At 41.7% G+C, this 18,036-nt stretch overlaps 1 protein-coding gene across 1 annotated transcript; it reads left to right on the top strand.

The window, feature by feature from the left end:
* The first annotated feature begins 3,217 nt into the window (after positions 1–3,217).
* On the top strand, positions 3,218–16,435 carry UPB1 (beta-ureidopropionase 1). Its single transcript, XM_066331800.1, is given in 14 exon segments — positions 3,218–3,279; positions 3,329–3,466; positions 4,092–4,263; positions 5,711–5,780; positions 5,783–5,797; positions 6,484–6,578; positions 6,894–7,055; positions 9,943–10,112; positions 10,776–10,860; positions 11,681–11,723; positions 12,447–12,482; positions 12,485–12,600; positions 15,306–15,333; positions 15,336–16,435. Coding segments are annotated over 14 exon segments (1,245 nt in total). The 3' UTR covers positions 15,389–16,435.
* The last annotated feature ends 1,601 nt before the right edge of the window (positions 16,436–18,036 follow it).

The following is an 18,036-nucleotide window of genomic DNA, read 5'->3' as shown; positions in this document are numbered from 1 at the left end:
CCTTCTCCTCTCACACTTCTGTTATGCTAATTCCCCTTCACTGCCTGTCTCTTACACTTGAAATGTTTTGAATCAGGTGTGTTTCAAGATAATTGTGTTATATTTCCACATGAAGCAAGGGAATTTGTATTTGAGGTGAAGCAATGTAAAGACCTGATTGCAGTAGAATTCAGCACTTTATTTTGTGGCCACTGGAAAAGGATATTGTAGAAGAAAACTTTAAAGGGTATTGCAGCATTAAAAAAACAAGCTTAGAGCACCAACATCATGTGCCCTGTTGCAGGACACATCTGTGTCCACCCAAATCCCTTGATAGGTGTCAATGACCAGCAGCATGACACTGGGGATGTCTGAGGCACTACTGGATTAGGGACATGAGATATTAATTTATTTAGCTGCTCGGAGAACTCTGTGTGACCAATTTCGAGGACTGACAGGTGGAGAAAGTGTCGAGACATGATTCACGTGATGATAGTAGCAGGGTTTGTAAGAAGCTGGGTGTTTCAGAGGAGTAGCTATACCTGCTATATACCTGCTTCTGTACCTACTTCTGCCTTAGGAAGGAGAGACAGAAATGCTGCCTGTGATCCTGCCTACTAGGCTGATTTGTGATGCTGTTCAGCCTTTCCTCCTATCTTGGGCTACAGTGGAAAGACTGTTTGTTTGTTTAAATCTTTCTTGGGTCTGTCCCAATTTTAGCCTGAACTCCAGATATTTGGCTCTTAAATTCATTCTCCAGGGTGCTTCTGACTAATGCCAGGGTGCTATTGTGGGGTTTTACAGGAACTCTCGGGAACAGTCTTGCAGCACAGTGGTGGACCAGCACTACCCAAGCCCAGATTTAGCTCTGTGATGGTGCCTGTGCAATGCAGGGTTTCAGCACAGAAACACGAGAACTGTTTCCGTACAGATTGCACTGTGTGGTCCTGACTTCTACACCCGACTTTATGGACCACCCTGACTGAGGGCAATGGAGATGAAAAGCATGTGCACTTCAGAACTGTTTTGCAGGAATTTTCCCTCGTTTTGAAGTGCTTTTGTTCCATAAAATACTTATTTTCCTCTAAATCAGTTATTACAGTTTGGGTTCATACCAAAAGGTTCAGCTGTTTCCCAAAACATTTACTTGGTCCAGGTAATGCAGAATTGGGAAGAAGTTTAAATATAGACATTTGAGGAAGTCAGAATCAGAACTGAGATCTGGATTCAAGCATCCTACTTAACAGATAATTGCACTGACTAAGGTGGAACGCTCAGACTTAAATCCAAGCCCTCTAATATGCTTTGTCTGGGATATGGAAGGCATCTTCCTTTATTAGGTTACTTTCCTGCTCAACATTAACATTTCGTGCTTGAAGGTTTATGTGTTGGCTGGAGTTATACCTTATACACACAGTCCCTATGGAATAGCCTGATCTCCTTTCATCATTATTAGTAATTCTAGGCTTGTCATTTCCTATTCATGCAGTCTGGACCTCACCGCGTTGTTGCAGGATGGTTGATACGGTGCACAGGAAATGTTCTGTTTTTTCAGGTCTCCACTGTTCCTAAGTATTCTTTCAGGGGCTTCAGTTTTATTGCCATGAAGTCCATTTCCTACATGTAGTACAATTTACTAAATTACAAATAAACAAGGCACCAATAGAGAAGTCAGTGAAAGTTCACACTAAGAATAGAACTTGAAGAGAAAAGTTCAGTTATGTGACCTTCCTCAGGAGCTGGATACAAAATAGACCTGCTGTTTTTCCCTTTAATTTGCAGTCCAGGCAGAAAAGAACTTGAACAGTTCCCAGAGAAACCAGGCCCTTCTGTTTGTTTCTCTGAATCCTCCAGAAATGCTTTATCTGTTGACATCCTGGCTATGCTGATATGGAACTGAACTTACTTGGCCTCCTCATTTCCCCCCTATATTGTCAGCTGGTTTTTCATTGATCTCCCTCCCTGCAATGTTTAAAGATCTGTCAGCCCGAACAAAACAAAATGTTATAGATAGTTACCTTTAAAACTAACCATTAAGAAGATTAGGATCATCAGATGAAAACTATGCACGTAGCAGCCACTGCTTATTATTTCCCTTCAAAAATAAGTTTGGGCAAGAAAAGTAATTTCACTGAAACTTTTTCGGTTAAAAAGGGTGAATTAGAGAGAAAGAATCACGTGTCTTCAGACACCTTGATGAAACCAGACTACCCCTGGACACTTTCTGCCTAAAGTTAAACATTAGACACTCTCTCCCTGACATTCTTTTTTCATTTAGTCTAAAAGGCTTAATATTTAACTCAAAATACCTAACACTGCAAATGCTAAGTGCTGAAAGTTGTTACACCTCCAGCAGATACGTAAAGCAACGCTAAGCTCAGTGGGATATTTAGAGATGTGTCGCCACCTCTGGACTTTGTGTTCCCCCCGGATGAGAAACCCAGTTGCTATGTTGTGAACTTCAGTGTTCTGAAGCAGAAGGCACAGCCAATGGTTCAGTGGGAATAACTGCTTTACACAGGGCGTCTGCAGACGGAAATGTCCTTTATTCGCACTTTTATTTTGTCCCCGATCAAGGTCTTAATTGGTTCAATCCTTTATCTGAAATTAAGTCTGGTTTTGGGATGGATTTCCAATTACAGTGGGCCTCAAAATCCGTGTTAAACTCAAAGTTGTTTATTACTGGCTCCTGTGCAGAGTTTTACTGCAACTTCAATGGATACACACATATCCATGAGAACCACTGCCATTTAACCACCTATTTCCAAGCCTTTTTGTTGGAAAGGCATCATTAGAAAAAGCTCCTAAAGGTGTTCTGCTTTCAGATGAGTCAGAAGCACAAGTTGGTCCAGAAGCGGCAAGCAGCCAGGAACAGCCACATTCCCTGGACATGCCATCGGCCAGACCGATGGAACCAGGGCTGGAGATTTCTGTTTTCCTTCCCTTCCTTTTCGTTCTTTCCTCCTTTTCCTCTTCTCTCTTCTATTTTATTTCCTCTTTTTTCCTTTCTCTTTTCTCGTCTCGTCTTTTTTTCCCCTCTCTTTCCCCCTTTTTCTCTCTTTCTTCTCTACTGTGCTCATATAATAGGCAGGGACCAACATAACGGATTTCCACGCCAAGTGACTTTTGGCGGACTCCCCGACTTTTGGGTTCCTTTCGGCCACGAGCACTGACGAGTGCCGGGCGCTCCGCTGCCCTCAGGGCCGGCTCTGGCCCCGGGAGCGCGGACGGCCCGGCAATGGCGCTGACCCTGCCCTCAGCGCCCCGCGGCCGCCCCTCAGCCCCGGCCCGCCAAAACCCGTGAGGGGAGCGGGGCGTGGCCGCCGGGGCCGCCTGGGGCAAAGTGCAGGGGCCGCCGAGCGCCTGAGGGGCCGCGCGCTGCCCTCCGCCATGGCCGCCTGGAGTCGTTGGAATCGTGCCTGGAGCGGTACATCCCGCCCGGGGAACTCGCCGAGGTGAAGCGGATCCTCTATGGGGGCGAGGCCAGGTGCGCCATCAGGACGGGCTCGCCCTCCCGCTCTGCGGGTTTCCGTCCCTCTTCTACCCGCGCTCCCGGGTGCCCTGCCCGGGTGTGAGGGGAAGGAGTCGGTGTGAGGGGCAGTGTGCAAGACACAAGGGCTGGGATGGGGGGGAAAGCGATTCTGGTGCTGCACTGAGGTGAATGGGGTATTTTGGAGGTGATCAGGTGTGGGGAGCGAGGCAGTATGAGAAGGTAACAGACAGGGATGGGAGACCTGACGGGAATAGTGATATCGGGGTGATGGAACATGAAAAGTAAGGATTAAACCTGAGGAAAATACACTGGAGGGAAAGTGTTTATAATCCAGGTATGGCAGGTGGAAATTTGTGCGTTGTGATCCTGGATTTCCGCAGCAAGGTGTTAGTGTCTGGAAGTGACAGGACAGTGGGAGATTGACGAGGGCGTAGACGGTGACACCAGCACACGATGGCACTGCCTGTCCCTTGGCTGATGGATGAGTGTTGGGGCGTGGGAGCTTTGGGTGTCTCTGCAGGGTTAGGCAGAATTGTCATCCCCTTGGTCCATTGCATTCAGGGCAGGAAAGGAGGAGAGTATCTCAGCTTGAAATGTCTTTGTTTCCTGTTCAATCCAGAAAACTTGATTTGCCGACTGCTGCAGTGGCAGCAGCTCAGGAAAGAGATTTTGAACTACAGGGCTATGGATTTGACGCTGCTCCGGAGCAATTGAGGCGGCCACGTATTGTTCGAGTGGGACTGATACAGAATAAAATTCCTCTTCCCACAGACACAGCAGTGGCAGTCCAGGTACACAGACTGGGACTGGGCCTGTTTCTAACTCCTCTTCTGCTGGATTGAGACATAACACAGTTCAGTTGTTGATTTTAGGAACTGTATCATGAAATGTTTAATGATTGTCTGGCAGTACAGGACCCATCACTACTGCAGTAGAGCATCCTGTAAGGTATTTGAATGACACCTTTGGTTTTATTGTTCCTCAGAAACATCTTTATGTTTACCTAGCCAAGCCCAACCTGCTCGCTTTTTTTCCAAAGCTAAATATTTAGTAGCCCATTTTGTATACGTGAAAATCCTTTGCCTCTAAGATGAAACACAAAATCACTTACACAAAATCAAAAGGGATGGCAACCAGTGGAAACCACAGGTGCAGTTTTATTTTAATTGAGAATGTTCCATTGCGGGAAAATCCATTAGAGGAAACAGATTAATAAAGCTGCGTTCATTATTCTTTGTACAGCAGTGAGTGAAATCTTATTAGGAGATAACATGGTTTAGTGGTGACTTGGCAGTGCTGGGTTAATGGTTGGACTTGGCTGATGATCTTAGAGGTCTATTCCAACATTAATGATTCTGAAACCATCATCTCTTTAACAGCTTGGACAAAAGAGCACAGAAGTGACAAATATGTATAGAAGTTGTCTCCTGAGAGTAGCTTTAAAAAAGGGAAAGAAATACTGTGTTTATAAAATCTGTTGGAATAGTAGTTGTGTGCAGTGACAGGACAGAACATTTCTGAAGGAGTTTGTTTGGAAAGATTACGGATCACAGATGCAAGTCATTAATTCAGTAAATGGATCAAGTTTGTGGATTCTTTGTAACATCTGTTGAATGAAGTACCAGCTATATTAATGATTTTACTTTATGAATAACTAGTTAACTATTTCTGTAAATCAGTGTACAGTTTTTTAGTTCATAGGTCACTGCAGTCTTGCCTTTATTCTTTTTTTTTTTTGACACCTGAAAGTAGCAATGCAAAGTACTACACCAATGTTTGTCTTTAAGTAGAATACTCTAGAAAAGTCATTATAAACACTTTAATGATTTTTCTTGGTAATAATTACTTAGCTCTTAGGACAAAGGGCCTAACATCATCCTGTAGGTTGTTTACAGTGACCAGCAAAATTACAGTTTTTGTTGATTCTATTTAGATTTTCAGCTTTTTGCATGTCAGGCAGCAGTGAGTTTCCAGCTGTAAATGTTGCAGCCATGGAATCAGCATCCCCTTGGAATGCTTTCTCTATTTTCAGCATCCAAATGCTTTTAAAAATCTATATTGACTGCATTATCAGTGTTCAGGAAGGATACCTCGAGTTACTGCTGCTGAAAGCAGCGGCACTAAGTGCAGACCAAGATAAACTCCATGTGAACAAAGGCTGTAAAACCAGGCAGAGTTAACACCGAGGTGAGTTAGAGCATGTGGCCTTTTGAACAGTGTGACATTTCTCACCATCAGGTGGCTGCTCTGCACAGACGCATCGAGGAGATCGTGGGCGTGGCTGCGATGTGTGGGGTCAACATTGTGTGTTCCAGGAGGCTTGGAGTGAGTATTCTCTGGGGTTCCCTGCAGGCTGGCAGAGGTCAAGTGCCTTCTCTTTTAACAGGTGTCCTGTACTTTGTCTTGTAAGTGAAGAGTAGAAATCTTCCAAGACACAACAACTTTCCTTTGCTTCCTAAAGGAAAAACCAAAGAGTCTGAGGTAGCAGAACTGTGTAGAAGAGACATGAGGGGTCTGTTGTATTGAAGACTGCCAAATGGTATTTGGAGCTCCTTCAGGGCATCCTTTATGATTCTTTCCTCATTTTTTCCCCTAAAACTTTGGGGTTTTTTTCTAGACAGGTAGTAAAATTTAAAAATCTGTTTTTAATTGACATGGGGTGTTTGAGGCTTAATAGAGCAAAACCCTTCACTTTGATGGGCAAGTGAAGATCCATGAAATGTTTGTGAAAGCAGGTTATTCACAGTGTGCATTAGTGACTGGGGTGTATTGTCTTTTTACCTCTGCTGAGACTTCACAAAGTGCATCCTTTCTCTTCTGGTTTGCCTGTGTGAGCTCAAAACTCCTTTCCCTGGCTAAAAATATTTTAATAGCTTTTGCCTTTAAACAAGGAAAACAGTTGAATCATTCTTAATTGTTGAATTTTTAAACCTGTACTCATGCAAGTAGCATGTATTTCTTGAGTGACATGAACATTTTTGTACGTTTTGCATTGTTTTGGTGTTTTCCAGCCATGCCCTTTGCGTTTTGTACAAGAGAGAAACTTCCTTGGACTGAATTTGCTGAGCCAGCAGAGGATGGGCCAACAACAAAATTCTGTCAAGAGGTAAAAACCAAGCAAGCAAGCAAGCAAAAAAAAACAAAAAAACAAAAACAACAAAAACAACAAAAACAACAACAAAACCAACCAAACCAAGAGACCAACTGGCATCATTTGAAGGAAAAGACAATATACCAGTGAACTGGGGCAGAATTTGCTGTATTTCTCACTTGTACTTGTGTTTTTAACATTTCCAGTTAACATGTATGCTGTTTTATCTTTTCTTTGAATTAACTCTTTTCAGCTGACTGTGGTGTCTCATTCTGGGTCTGCAGGCTGGTGTATAACAGAGGAATTGTGTTCATTTGTTCATTTGTGCAGCTTGCAAAGAAGTACAATATGGTTGTGGTGTCCCCAATCCTGGAGCGAGATGAGCTGCATGGTGGAATTCTGTGGAACACTGCCGTGGTCATTTCTAATTCTGGAGCAGTCCTTGGCAAAAGTAGGAAAAACCACATTCCAAGGGTTGGAGATTTCAATGAGGTGAGTTGCAGTGGAGTGACAATCAAGTTAGTCCTACCTTGCAGCTCTTGTTTGTGGCAGTCACAGGGGCAGGAAATGCAATGTGTTTCTAGAAAATGTGGTTCCCTTACTGTCGAATCAGGTTTTCTGAGATGAAGTGATAGTAACTTAATTTATCAAGAAGGAATAATTTCTGTGAGAGTGATGAGTCTTAAAGGAGAAATAGCATTGAATCTTGTTAGGTACTCTTCTTTGGCCTAGTGAAACTTCAAAGTATCAAGTATCCTTTAAAGGAGTTGCTTAAGTTATAGTTGTGTGTTTGTTGTGCATGATTGGTTTGGGTAGTTTTGTCATGTGTGCACACTGAACTTACTTTAATTTGCAGAGCAATTGTTTCATGGTTCAAGCATGAACATTACTTACAGCCTTTCTCTGTTTCTCTCCGAGGTTGTCTTGGAAATGACAGTTCTTTTGCTTGTGTTTATTCGAGCAGAATCCCTTAATTCATTGTGCCTCTGACTGAATAGCTGGTTTATGGCATCTTCTGTTTACTAATCACATTATTGCAGCTGAAGCCCCCAGCAGGTTTTGGGCCATCCTCCAGAATCAGAAACTGAACTGGCAGTAAAGGCAATGACTGGTAGATCTGAAATCTGTTTATCCATCCATAGAATTATCACAAGCAGAAAGATCAGGATTAAAAATTAACTGAAGTCTAAAAATACATTGTCTTACCTAACTAAATCTCTCCTTGTCAGCTAAAGTGAGTAATTAACAGAGGCATTTCTTCTAAGCACCGGAGGCTGCTGTATACCTGCAGTTTCTTTTGTTCCCTGTCTGACTGCTCCAGTCATCAAACTGAGGCTTCAGAATCTAAAGTGCTTTTTTATTAATGTAAAAATTTCCTTTGAATCTCAACACTTTGTGTTCAAAGACCTCTGGAAGTTTTGACCTTGCTCCCTGACCTGACCAGGCTGGTTTGAGTTTCTCCAGAGGAGGCTGTTAATAGAGTTCTACACAATGAATTTCTGGCACAGTTGTCAGTCACCAGTCTTACCTTGTTTTTTAACAATTATTTTTATATTTAATATTTTTTTATCAGGTCTGTCCTTTAGCTAGCAAAAGCAGTAACTTACAAATCCATTGGTTACTTTCCACACTTTTTATTTGTTCCCTATGTAATCCAACAAAAAATAAATACCTGTTGCTTGTCCTAAAATATGATGTCTTCAGTTTTCCTGACAGTGTTTGTGGAGAATCAACAGATTCCAAGAAACCCATTGTTTCCAGCTATGAAAGTGTAATGAGAGACACCTAAAAAAAGAAAGTATTTTTATTTTCTCATGTGAAGTGTAAACAGAGTTCATTAAGAGTTTTGCATAGTTGCTAATAGAAGTTAGTTCTTAGAATCCTAAATGCCAGAATGACTACAAAACAATCTGTTTATAGCTTCCAGATACACTGTAATGATCTGGCATTTCTTCTTGGATCTACCTTGTTACAGAATCAAGTCTTGTTTACCCAAGACAGCACTGTCTTCAGCTGGCTTTGTTAGCAAAGCAATAAGTCCACTCTTCTGAGCTGAACAATTCTGATAAAGCAACTTCAGAAACCACCCAGGCTACAGGAAAGGATTATATTAATCTGTGTTACTTTAATGTTGTTTTCTTTATCAACAAAGTTAAACCTCAAGGAAATATCGAATTTGAAATTATTTCTTGTGGGTTTTCTCTGTAGGGCAGATGGGAAGGAGCCTTGTTACAATCGTGCCCATTGAATCAGTCAGAACTAAATGGAAAGGGCAAAGAGTCAATTCAGCCTTGTGTGGGAGGCCATATAAACAAAAATCAATCCTTCTTGAGACATCACAGTTTATTGCTGTGGAGAGGATTGTGACCTCTGGTGTGAAATAAAGAAATAGGAACTGATGAATTCCCTGAAGCAACAGCATTCTTGTTTTTCTTCTCCTATTGTAAGGAAAGAAACTGAGAATAGGAGAAAAAAAATGGAAATACATTCATTCAGCAGAATTGTTTTGAAATAAACTTGTGTGAGCACCCACCATGTGGTCTGCTGTCTACAGACATGAAAGGAGGTCAAATCAGTGCCCAAGGGATTGTGCAATTTCATGAGACCTGATAATAAATAAGAAACATGAGATGATTATTTTACTGGACATACTGAACCTGTAGCCCTTGGTTTCAGAAGGTGACCCTCCTGTATCTGTCATTGGCCCACACTTAGAGGAGGCCCAGCTTTGTTCCCCAGCTCTGCCTGCTTGCTTTGGATGGTTCAGCTTCCTTCAGGACCAATGGCAGTGGTGGTTACAAGGAACAGATAATTTCAATAAAGAAGCTCATGCTTTACCTTCCTTCCCTGATGGGAGACGTGTCCTGTTGGGTCAGGATGGTGGAGTGTGTCCCTTGCTCTTGTGTCTCAGATTGGCACCAGAGGATACTGTCAGGAATCAGCCTGGCCACCGCAACTTCTGCACTCCCTTGGGATCCTCAGTGTTGTATAAGGAGTGTTGGGTGGCGTGTTTTGTCTCCTTACCTGGAGTCTTTATCACTGTCCTGTCCCCATCTGAACCTGGTGACGGTACTTTGAGGAAAGTAGCACCGCATCAGATGAGTGCTGCATCGGGAAAGTTCCTTTGCTTGAAAGAGAGTGTAATTTCAGTGGATACACACTCCTGCTACTGCCTTTGGCATTTCTGTATTCATCTTTCCTGCTGCCCAAGTGGTTTTGTAAATCTCCTCATGCTATCCTCAGCCTTCTATCTACCAGATTGAAAGGCTTGTTTAGTTGGAGGTACTTCTTTGCACTTTTTTAAGAAGTCTGCTTTTGTGGGTTTTATCGGTTGGTTGGGTTTTTTGTTTGTTTGTTCTTTCTTTCTGTTTGTTTGTAGTCTACTTACTATATGGAAGGAAATACAGGACACCCCGTGTTCCAGACACAGTTTGGGGCAATTGCTGTGAACATCTGCTATGGGCGCCACCACCCTCTGAACTGGCTCATGTACAGCATGAATGGAGCAGAGATCATCTTTAACCCTTCAGCCACTATTGGGGCACTCAGGTAAGTTACAAACTGACCTGTGCCATGCTCCCTTTGTGGGTTAACTGAACCTCTGAGCCCCTCACTGGGGCCTAAAAGGCACCTTGCTGAGGTCTGGAAGTGTAGTCTCCTTGTTTTGTCTTCACAAAGGAGTCTGCATTCTCCTTCACCAGGGATTCTGGGCTCCCAGTCTCCTCCCAGTACCTGATTCTCTTTCAGAACTTTATTGTATGTCAGCAGGTCTCCTGTCTTCGGACAGCATTAACCAGCATCCAGCTGGTGTTCTGAAGACTGAGGGTTTATTCAGATTAATTATTGTGATAGTTTTGCTGTGTAATAGGTAGTGGTCATGTTCAGGTTTATTTTACCAGCTTGCATTGCCCACCTAGCAGTGTGATATGAAATTGCCATTTTCATAACCAAGCTGAGTACCCTTTTCTCAGAAACAATTTTTTTTAACTGTTGGCAATTTATGGTTATCAGTCTCTTGATCCAGACTGGGCCAGTGTAAACTGTCCCTTGAGATAATCTTCTGCAGATTAACACGAATTGCACCCTACTGACTTGTTTTCCTGAGGCTAACGTCGGCCTCTTAGACAGAGAGTGTGCAGTGTGGGGCAGTGGGGCTGTAGATTGAGCGCTGCAGTTGCAGTGACAAGAACTGCTGCCTGTTTGTTGTTGCAGTGAGGGGCTGTGGCCCATCGAGGCCAGGAACGCTGCCATCGCCAACCACTGCTTCACCTGCCCCATCAACAGAGTGGAACGGTTCGTATGGCCCTTGTTCATCTCTTTCTGTCCTTCGGGGCGTGGGGCACGCGTTGGCTCAAGGCAGGGACTGATAGCACCAGAGTGCAGGGGTTCCCCTGCCCTGTAACCACTCTGCTGGGGTTTGTGATGTGATTTGAAGGTGGGAGTGATGAAGAGATTGAGAGCTGCCGCTGTTTCTGGCAGCCTACTTTTTGATTGCAGCTGCTTCCTGTTCTTGAATTGAATCTTTGTAACAGGCACCCGCCCTTTTCCTAACTCTCCCCGTTTCTCTGGTGAAATCAATATCTTTTAGCCAAAATGGCTGAAAATTTGATATATCCTCAAGTCAATGGTACACAACTTGTGGCTGTTGTACAGATACTATCTCCTGGACTGTACAATTCTATAATGAAATTAATAGTGCATGCAATAGGTCATTCCTACCTTCAGATTAGTCCAATTATGCTACATGTATATTTTTAAAATTAGATTCTCTGCTTGTCCTTGTTCATTATGTGAATATGTTTGCCCTTTTTTTGTGATTCAACAAGATGTGTTTGGTTAAGTATCTCTTCTTTTGCCTCTTTAAACTTGTGAAATGGATACGAGGCATGTTCCCCAAAGTGTATGAGCAGCAGGCAGTGATACAAGAAGACCTTGTGTTCTCTGCTATCCATCACAGAAACTAGGCTTCTCTAATGACTCCCTTTAGATAGTGCTGATTGTGTGCCAGAAAAAAATACTTGTAGATTTATATAACTTCCAAAATATGATAGACTAGCAAGGATTTTGTGAATGAAACAGAATTATACTGCCACCTATGGATTCTTCTCGTTTCACAGGAATACTACAAAAACGCCTTTACTTCTGGAGATGGTGGAAAAGGTATGTTGAGAGATCACATTCAGTGCCTGTTCCCAGATTTGCTGGAAGTTAAAGATCAATGAGGAGTTTGAGATTTTCTTGTATATACTTATATGTTGAAATACAGTTTTTTGTGCTGTGGAAACCATGGCTGCTTGTGGCTCCATCCAGAACGGGCCTGAGCCTTTTTTAGCCAGTTTTAGAGCAAAGTGTTCTTAGCAGCTGCATGAAGAAGGTCAGTGGTATCCATTGCTTAGTAGTACAACAGATGTGGTTGATTTTTGGCACAACTCAGAGTTGTGCAATATGAGGTAACATCTTTTCTGTGCCTCATATCCCAGTGTTTTCACCTCTGACCTTTTATAGAAAATAGAATGGGTGGACTCTCTCAGCTGCTTTGGAAATGTATGATTTGACAATTAGAATTCATTTAAATGCTAAGGACAAAAGCAATGAAAGCAAAGCCTTTAGTCCAAAGACTTAATAGTGGGAAGGCATAATGGTGCATTATTTGAAAGGCAGTGCAGTGAGATTTTCCTGATAATTTGATAGTGTACTGTGCATGAAAATTAGAACTGGCCAAAACTGCAGTTATTTTAGGATCATGCTGTGACTCTTCAAGATGATTGTCTTGCCTAAAGGACAGTGAGTCCCCAGGAAATGGAGTGAGGTTTTGAGGGGCAGTGCATGTTAAGTTACACAGCTCTTGCTGATGGCAATCCTGCTGTTGAATCTCTCCCCAAGCACACCACGAGCTGGGCCATTTCTATGGCTCCAGTTACTGGCTGCGCCCGACGGCAGCAGGACCCCGGGGCTGTCCCGCACTCAGGATGGGCTGCTGGTGGCAGAGATGGACCTCAACCTCTGCAGGCAGGTCGGGGACAAGTGGAATTTCAAGGTAAGCCTGATTATAAAGGAAGTAGGATATTACAACAAACAAGCTTTGATGATGAGTCTGTGATGTACAGTAGTTAAAAGGCAGCCTTTTTTTTCTTTCTTTTTTTTTCCCAGTTTAGAGCCTAAATTGTTGAAGTAATGTAACAGGATGTTATGGAGGCCAAAAGCATAAATAGATCTGGAAAAGGAGTAGCTGAATTCAGGGAAACTAGGCCAGTAGCTTTCAAATGAAAACCTTAGCCTTGGGACCTTGACGTGGATTGCCAGCATCTCTGAGGATCACCGGGGAAGAGTTTGTGCTTTTTGAGTTAGGCATTTGTTGCTGAGCTGACCCAGGCATTGGTCTGTCTAACATGGTACTATTACAAAATCTTAAAGGCATTAATTGTCAGTTTTGGTGAAATTTAGTGAAAACTCAAACCCACAAGCTCCTGAGAACTTTCTGATGACATAATTCTTGCTATGTTAACTTCCTGAATTTGTGGATATGTTGAAACTGCAGAGGGAGAACTGTGTACTGTATATATTCATCTCTGAAGCATCTTAACACACTTCTGAATTTATCTAAATCAGATTAAGATAGCTGCAAGCCACTCCATATGGCTTTAACAAACCTTATTATTACTATTTTTTTTGTATTCTGAGATAAAGCTAATTTGGTTCATCTTTCCAGAGGCCATAATTAGATTTAATTTGTCCAGCAGCAGTGCTGGTTAAAGAAATGGCTGCCTCAGCACAGCAGCTTGCTAACCCTTCACTTGTGCCAGTACAAGCTATGTGGGGTGCTATATTATATAATGATTTAGTGGAGTGGCCAGATTTATTCTTTTTAAACAAACAGCACTCTAGTTCTTTTTTTATTCTGATGAAGTTTACAACAGGCTGCACAAAGATCCTGTTGGAACAGAAAAAGAAAAGAAGTGGCAACTTTGGAAATAGACTTTGGTGGTGAAGAAACATCTTGCTTGCTTCTGTGAGACAGATCTTTTGTTCTAGTCCTCAGTACTGCTAAAGACTAGAACTTTTTCCTAGTCACTCTTAAGATCAGCATGATTAGAATCCTAAAAAATACACCAGAATGCCTGGCTAAGCAGCTGTACAATATATGTAGGTTCTTAAGTGATCACCTAGTATTTAAAATAAGTAGTCATTTGCAAGGAGAGTCAATTTTGAATATCATGCTACTGCAAGCAGACATTTATTTTATAGAGCTGGTTTATCTGCCTGTTGTGCATTACAGTATGGTGCCATATTCTATGTGTTTTGATGTCAGTTTATATCTGAAAAGTTTCTGTGGATTTGGAATGCTGAATGAGCTTTCTAATTAAAGAAATAGTCATTTCTTATCCAGAGCTTAATTTTTTTGCTCATATTGCTAATCCATATAATAGGGACTAAACCAAGAAGTAATTTCAGGTCATCATCTGAAACAGAATTGCATTTGTTATTTTACAGATGCCTGTGGTAGGCATGTGGTTGTTGCCATAATGGAATTAAGTTGTGCTGCAAGATTCTTAGTTTTTTGTCAAGCAGGCATTTAGTTTTGCTTTGCCACCAGAGTCTGAGGCCCTTACTGCAGAGCAGAGGCTTGCCTGTGTCAGGAAGCACATGGAGCATTGCTTTTACCAGCTTAGGAGGAGTATCTGAACCAATGCAATTGTATTGATAGGAAAAACAAACAGTAAAAGCAAAACACTGTCCTTTGGCTGATTCGTGTGGGATTGTGTATTTTTTGTTGTCTTCAAGTCCTGTGCTTTCAGCACCTTGATCTCATGTTGATGGTGTGGAGTGCTGCTGTTGGGTTTTGGCACATAAGGCACGGCTGTGGTTTGTGTGTGTGACAGGGGAGATCTGTTTCCTTTTCCTCTCAGTTCTTGCTGAGGGGAATGAAGGGTGGTCACAGGTTACCCACTGCAGAAAACCTTCAACAGCAATGGGAACCTGTTTAACCTGCTCTGGTATCTGCAGTTGGCACCCAGTGCTGCAGGAAAGGGGCATTCAGTAGAAAGTCTTTGCTAAACTCAGAGCAGTGAAGGGGTTAAACAGATTAAATAAAGATGTCATTTACCCCTCCCAGAGCAGTGCTGTGGCTGTGCAGGTCAGAAGAATAGGACAGCACTTACATCAGGTGCTGTATTGCAGCACTGCCAGCACTTGCTCTGTTGCCCAAACCATTGATATTTCATAATGTTAATGGGTGAAGTAAGAGTAACCCCAGCACTGTCAGTGCAAACTTACTGCTGGCAGCAGGGTTCCTTGGCTGGCAAGGACATGTTGTGAAGCCCTAATTACAGAGACACTCCTTTGCCTTCATTGACATAACTTAAAAAATTGTTGATGCATGAGAAAGCGAGTCCACCTTTCACATTTGACTTTCAGCTATCCAGAACAGCTTTAATAAGTCAGCAGACATGACTGTCACAGAAGGAGAGCTGCAAAACAGGAAGGTGTTCATTAAAAGTTAGACTTTTTAGGGTGGAACTTTGCTTTTTTTTGGATAGAAATACAGTCCTAGGCAACATAATACAAGTGCTTTTATAAAAACCAGTTTGTGCTAAGGCACTGGAGATCTTGAATTTTGAGGGAATTATGGTTTTGATGTTTGGGACAATTAAATTAGGTACCAAGCAGTGGATAGAAATATTTTCTACTGAAGTACTTCTGTAGGTCACTGAAAGAACTGAAGCTTTGATTTTTCTTTTCCAGATGACTGGTAGATATGAAATGTATGCAGAAAGCTTGCTGAAGCAATCCAGCCTTTCTTTATACCCAATATCATCAAAGAGTAAGAGAAAGCATCTCATTACACTCAAATGTTACAAGAGAATTTGAAGTTATTGTTGGATGATAGCTTTACTATGAATTACAAGCTGCTGTTTTAATGTTGTCAGTTTAATTTCATGTAACCAATTTTAAATAATATGATTCAAAACTGTTATGTAAAATTATTTAAAATGGCTTCTTAAGTGTTTGTTATTTACACTAATGAGTCCAAAGTTTTGTTCCTTGCTAGAAATACATCCAGTGTTTTTCTAGAAGAGAAACACAGAGTACTGATATAGTTGATGAGTTCAGAGGACATGAACATTTTTACCTAACTTTACATTGTACATCTATTTCTGCTTTGCAGTTTTTACTCTCTGCCCAAATGCATAATTTAGGGAGAAAGGCGGCAGAAATTGTTTTCATCTGGGTTATGTTTGCTTTTTTCTGCTTACAAACTACTTGATGCAGTTCTCTTACAGCTGAGTAACATCCCAGACATCTCAGTTATTTGAAGATCTGTGGGTGCTGTAAAGCAAGACCACTTTGGCTCTGCTGCCTTTTACACAAGCACAGCTGGAGCAGTGTCTTTGCTGGGCCCCTCCCAGGTGCACAAGCTGCACTCAGAGAGATGCTTTGGGATCTTCCAAAGCTCAGTGCCCTGATGGGAAGCAGAAATAGAGACCTGGCCAATGCACAGCCAAGGCTGGGGTAGTTGCATGCTTTTCTCTGAGAACAGAAAGCTCAGGATGGGTAAGGAAAACTCCTTCCCTGGGCTGCACTCCAGTAGGATGGTGGCTGCAGAGTGAACCAGCTGTGAAATGAAGGTACTAATGATACATTTGCTGTTCTCAGGTAGTACTGTATTCTGAAATTTGGCCTCATATGATTCAGGTGATGGCAAGAGGTGTTCAGGCAATGCACACTGAATACAATTTACAGCCCAGCAACTATGAATTTATAGCTTATAGTAATAAATACTTGAACTCTTGTTTTTGTTTTTCTAATTACAATTTCAGATTTTCAGAAACATTTTCCTAATAAACTTGTTAATAAATGAACTTGCTACATTATGTTACACAGGGTTATTTGTGAGTTTAACCTTTATTGAGAATGGCTTAATACAAATAAAAATATATTTATGTATAAAATCCCTGCATGGAAAATCCCCTTCCTTTACTATTGACATCCTGACACAAACAAAGCAACAGAACATTTTCTGAGTGTTTTGATACAGTCTTGTAATAGGAAACTAAGTTTCAGAAAATGCAGATGTTCTGGATGCTTGTGCAGTGAGCTGCTTTTTCAGTTGAATTTGTGTCATATACTCAGTCTTTTCACTTGGCTTTTGCTTCTTCCTTGTGTTTTTATCTCTCATAGCCATCTTCCATTTGGCAGCTGTACAAGATCCTGTTGTAACAGTGGACCTCTCCTTTTGTCTGCACCAGCTTTTAGACAGCTTTGTTTATCTTTCACTTTTGTTGAAGCATTTCAACCCTGGGTACCAAACGTTTTCCAGTCAATAGTTACACCTGTGTGTGCACTTCAGAACACTGAGCTTGCCCTGAAGCTCATGTTTTCTGTACACCCAGGATTCACTTTTGGTAACGGAAACAGTAATGTCAGTTACAAGCCTTTGCAAGAGTAGTTTTTATTCAACTAATCAAGCCTGCTCTAAGATAAATCCTGTGGCAGTTTAATGGTACTGAATGAACTACCTACCTGAAAATGAATGGATTAAGGAAGTACTCTAACAGCCTGTAGCTTCCATACCTGTTAATTATTAATAGAGCTAATACACTCTCTCTAAACCAAACATCACAATTTTGGCCCTGGACATAAAAATTCCCAGATCAGGAATCTTCTGATTACCTCGGAGGATTTGAAAGGCATTATCTACAACAGGTGTTGCACCTTTCTTCTGGAGGGATTCTGCTGGTGGCACTGATGGAGCAGGTTCTACACAAATCACATCCTACCTGTTAATCATCAGTGCCAGAATGTATTTAAACTTCACCAATGATAAGCAAAATTTGACACATAAAACTCCCTGTCACGCGCTTTTGTTTGGCATTTTAAGGGTCACTGCATTTTAGATGTCTGTTACTATTTTCTGCCTTTGTACAAAGGAGCACTTTGGATTCTACTAAATACTTAGTCAACACTGTATACTTTTCAGTTAGTCAACAACTGATAAATATTTATCTTGGTAAAAAAACTTTCTATGCTGAAAGTAGATTCCTATTTATTATTCACCAGTAAATAACAGTATCCTTTCACTGTGATTCCACACAGTTCCAGAACTTGACCAGTTCTTTTCCTAAACCACGCCAGAGATGTGGGATCTCTGTCTTAAGTGCAAAATTATCCTAGTTTTACATCAGTGCTGATTTTCCTACTCAACTTTCATACAGGCAGGACTGAAGATTGAGACTTAGAGGAAATTAGGATAGATGAAGCTGAAGTAAGTGGCTTTTTTCTTACACTTCAGAATGTTCCTCAGGTAACAGAGGAGAGGACTATGAATGGGCTGCTACCAATTTCACTTAATGTCTCAATACAGCAACTACTTAATCCAAATACAGCTGTAGTATAAGAGCTAGAAAAATATAAGTTCCTGCCTTGTTACTTGTAGCAGGTATGTTTGTATTTCCTCTTTTAACTGATTCTAGCT

The sequence above is a fragment of the Sylvia atricapilla genome, chromosome 17 (assembly GCF_009819655.1).
Source record: "Sylvia atricapilla isolate bSylAtr1 chromosome 17, bSylAtr1.pri, whole genome shotgun sequence".
NCBI lineage: Eukaryota > Metazoa > Chordata > Aves > Passeriformes > Sylviidae > Sylvia > Sylvia atricapilla.
This window is presented reverse-complemented; position numbering and strand designations above follow the sequence as displayed.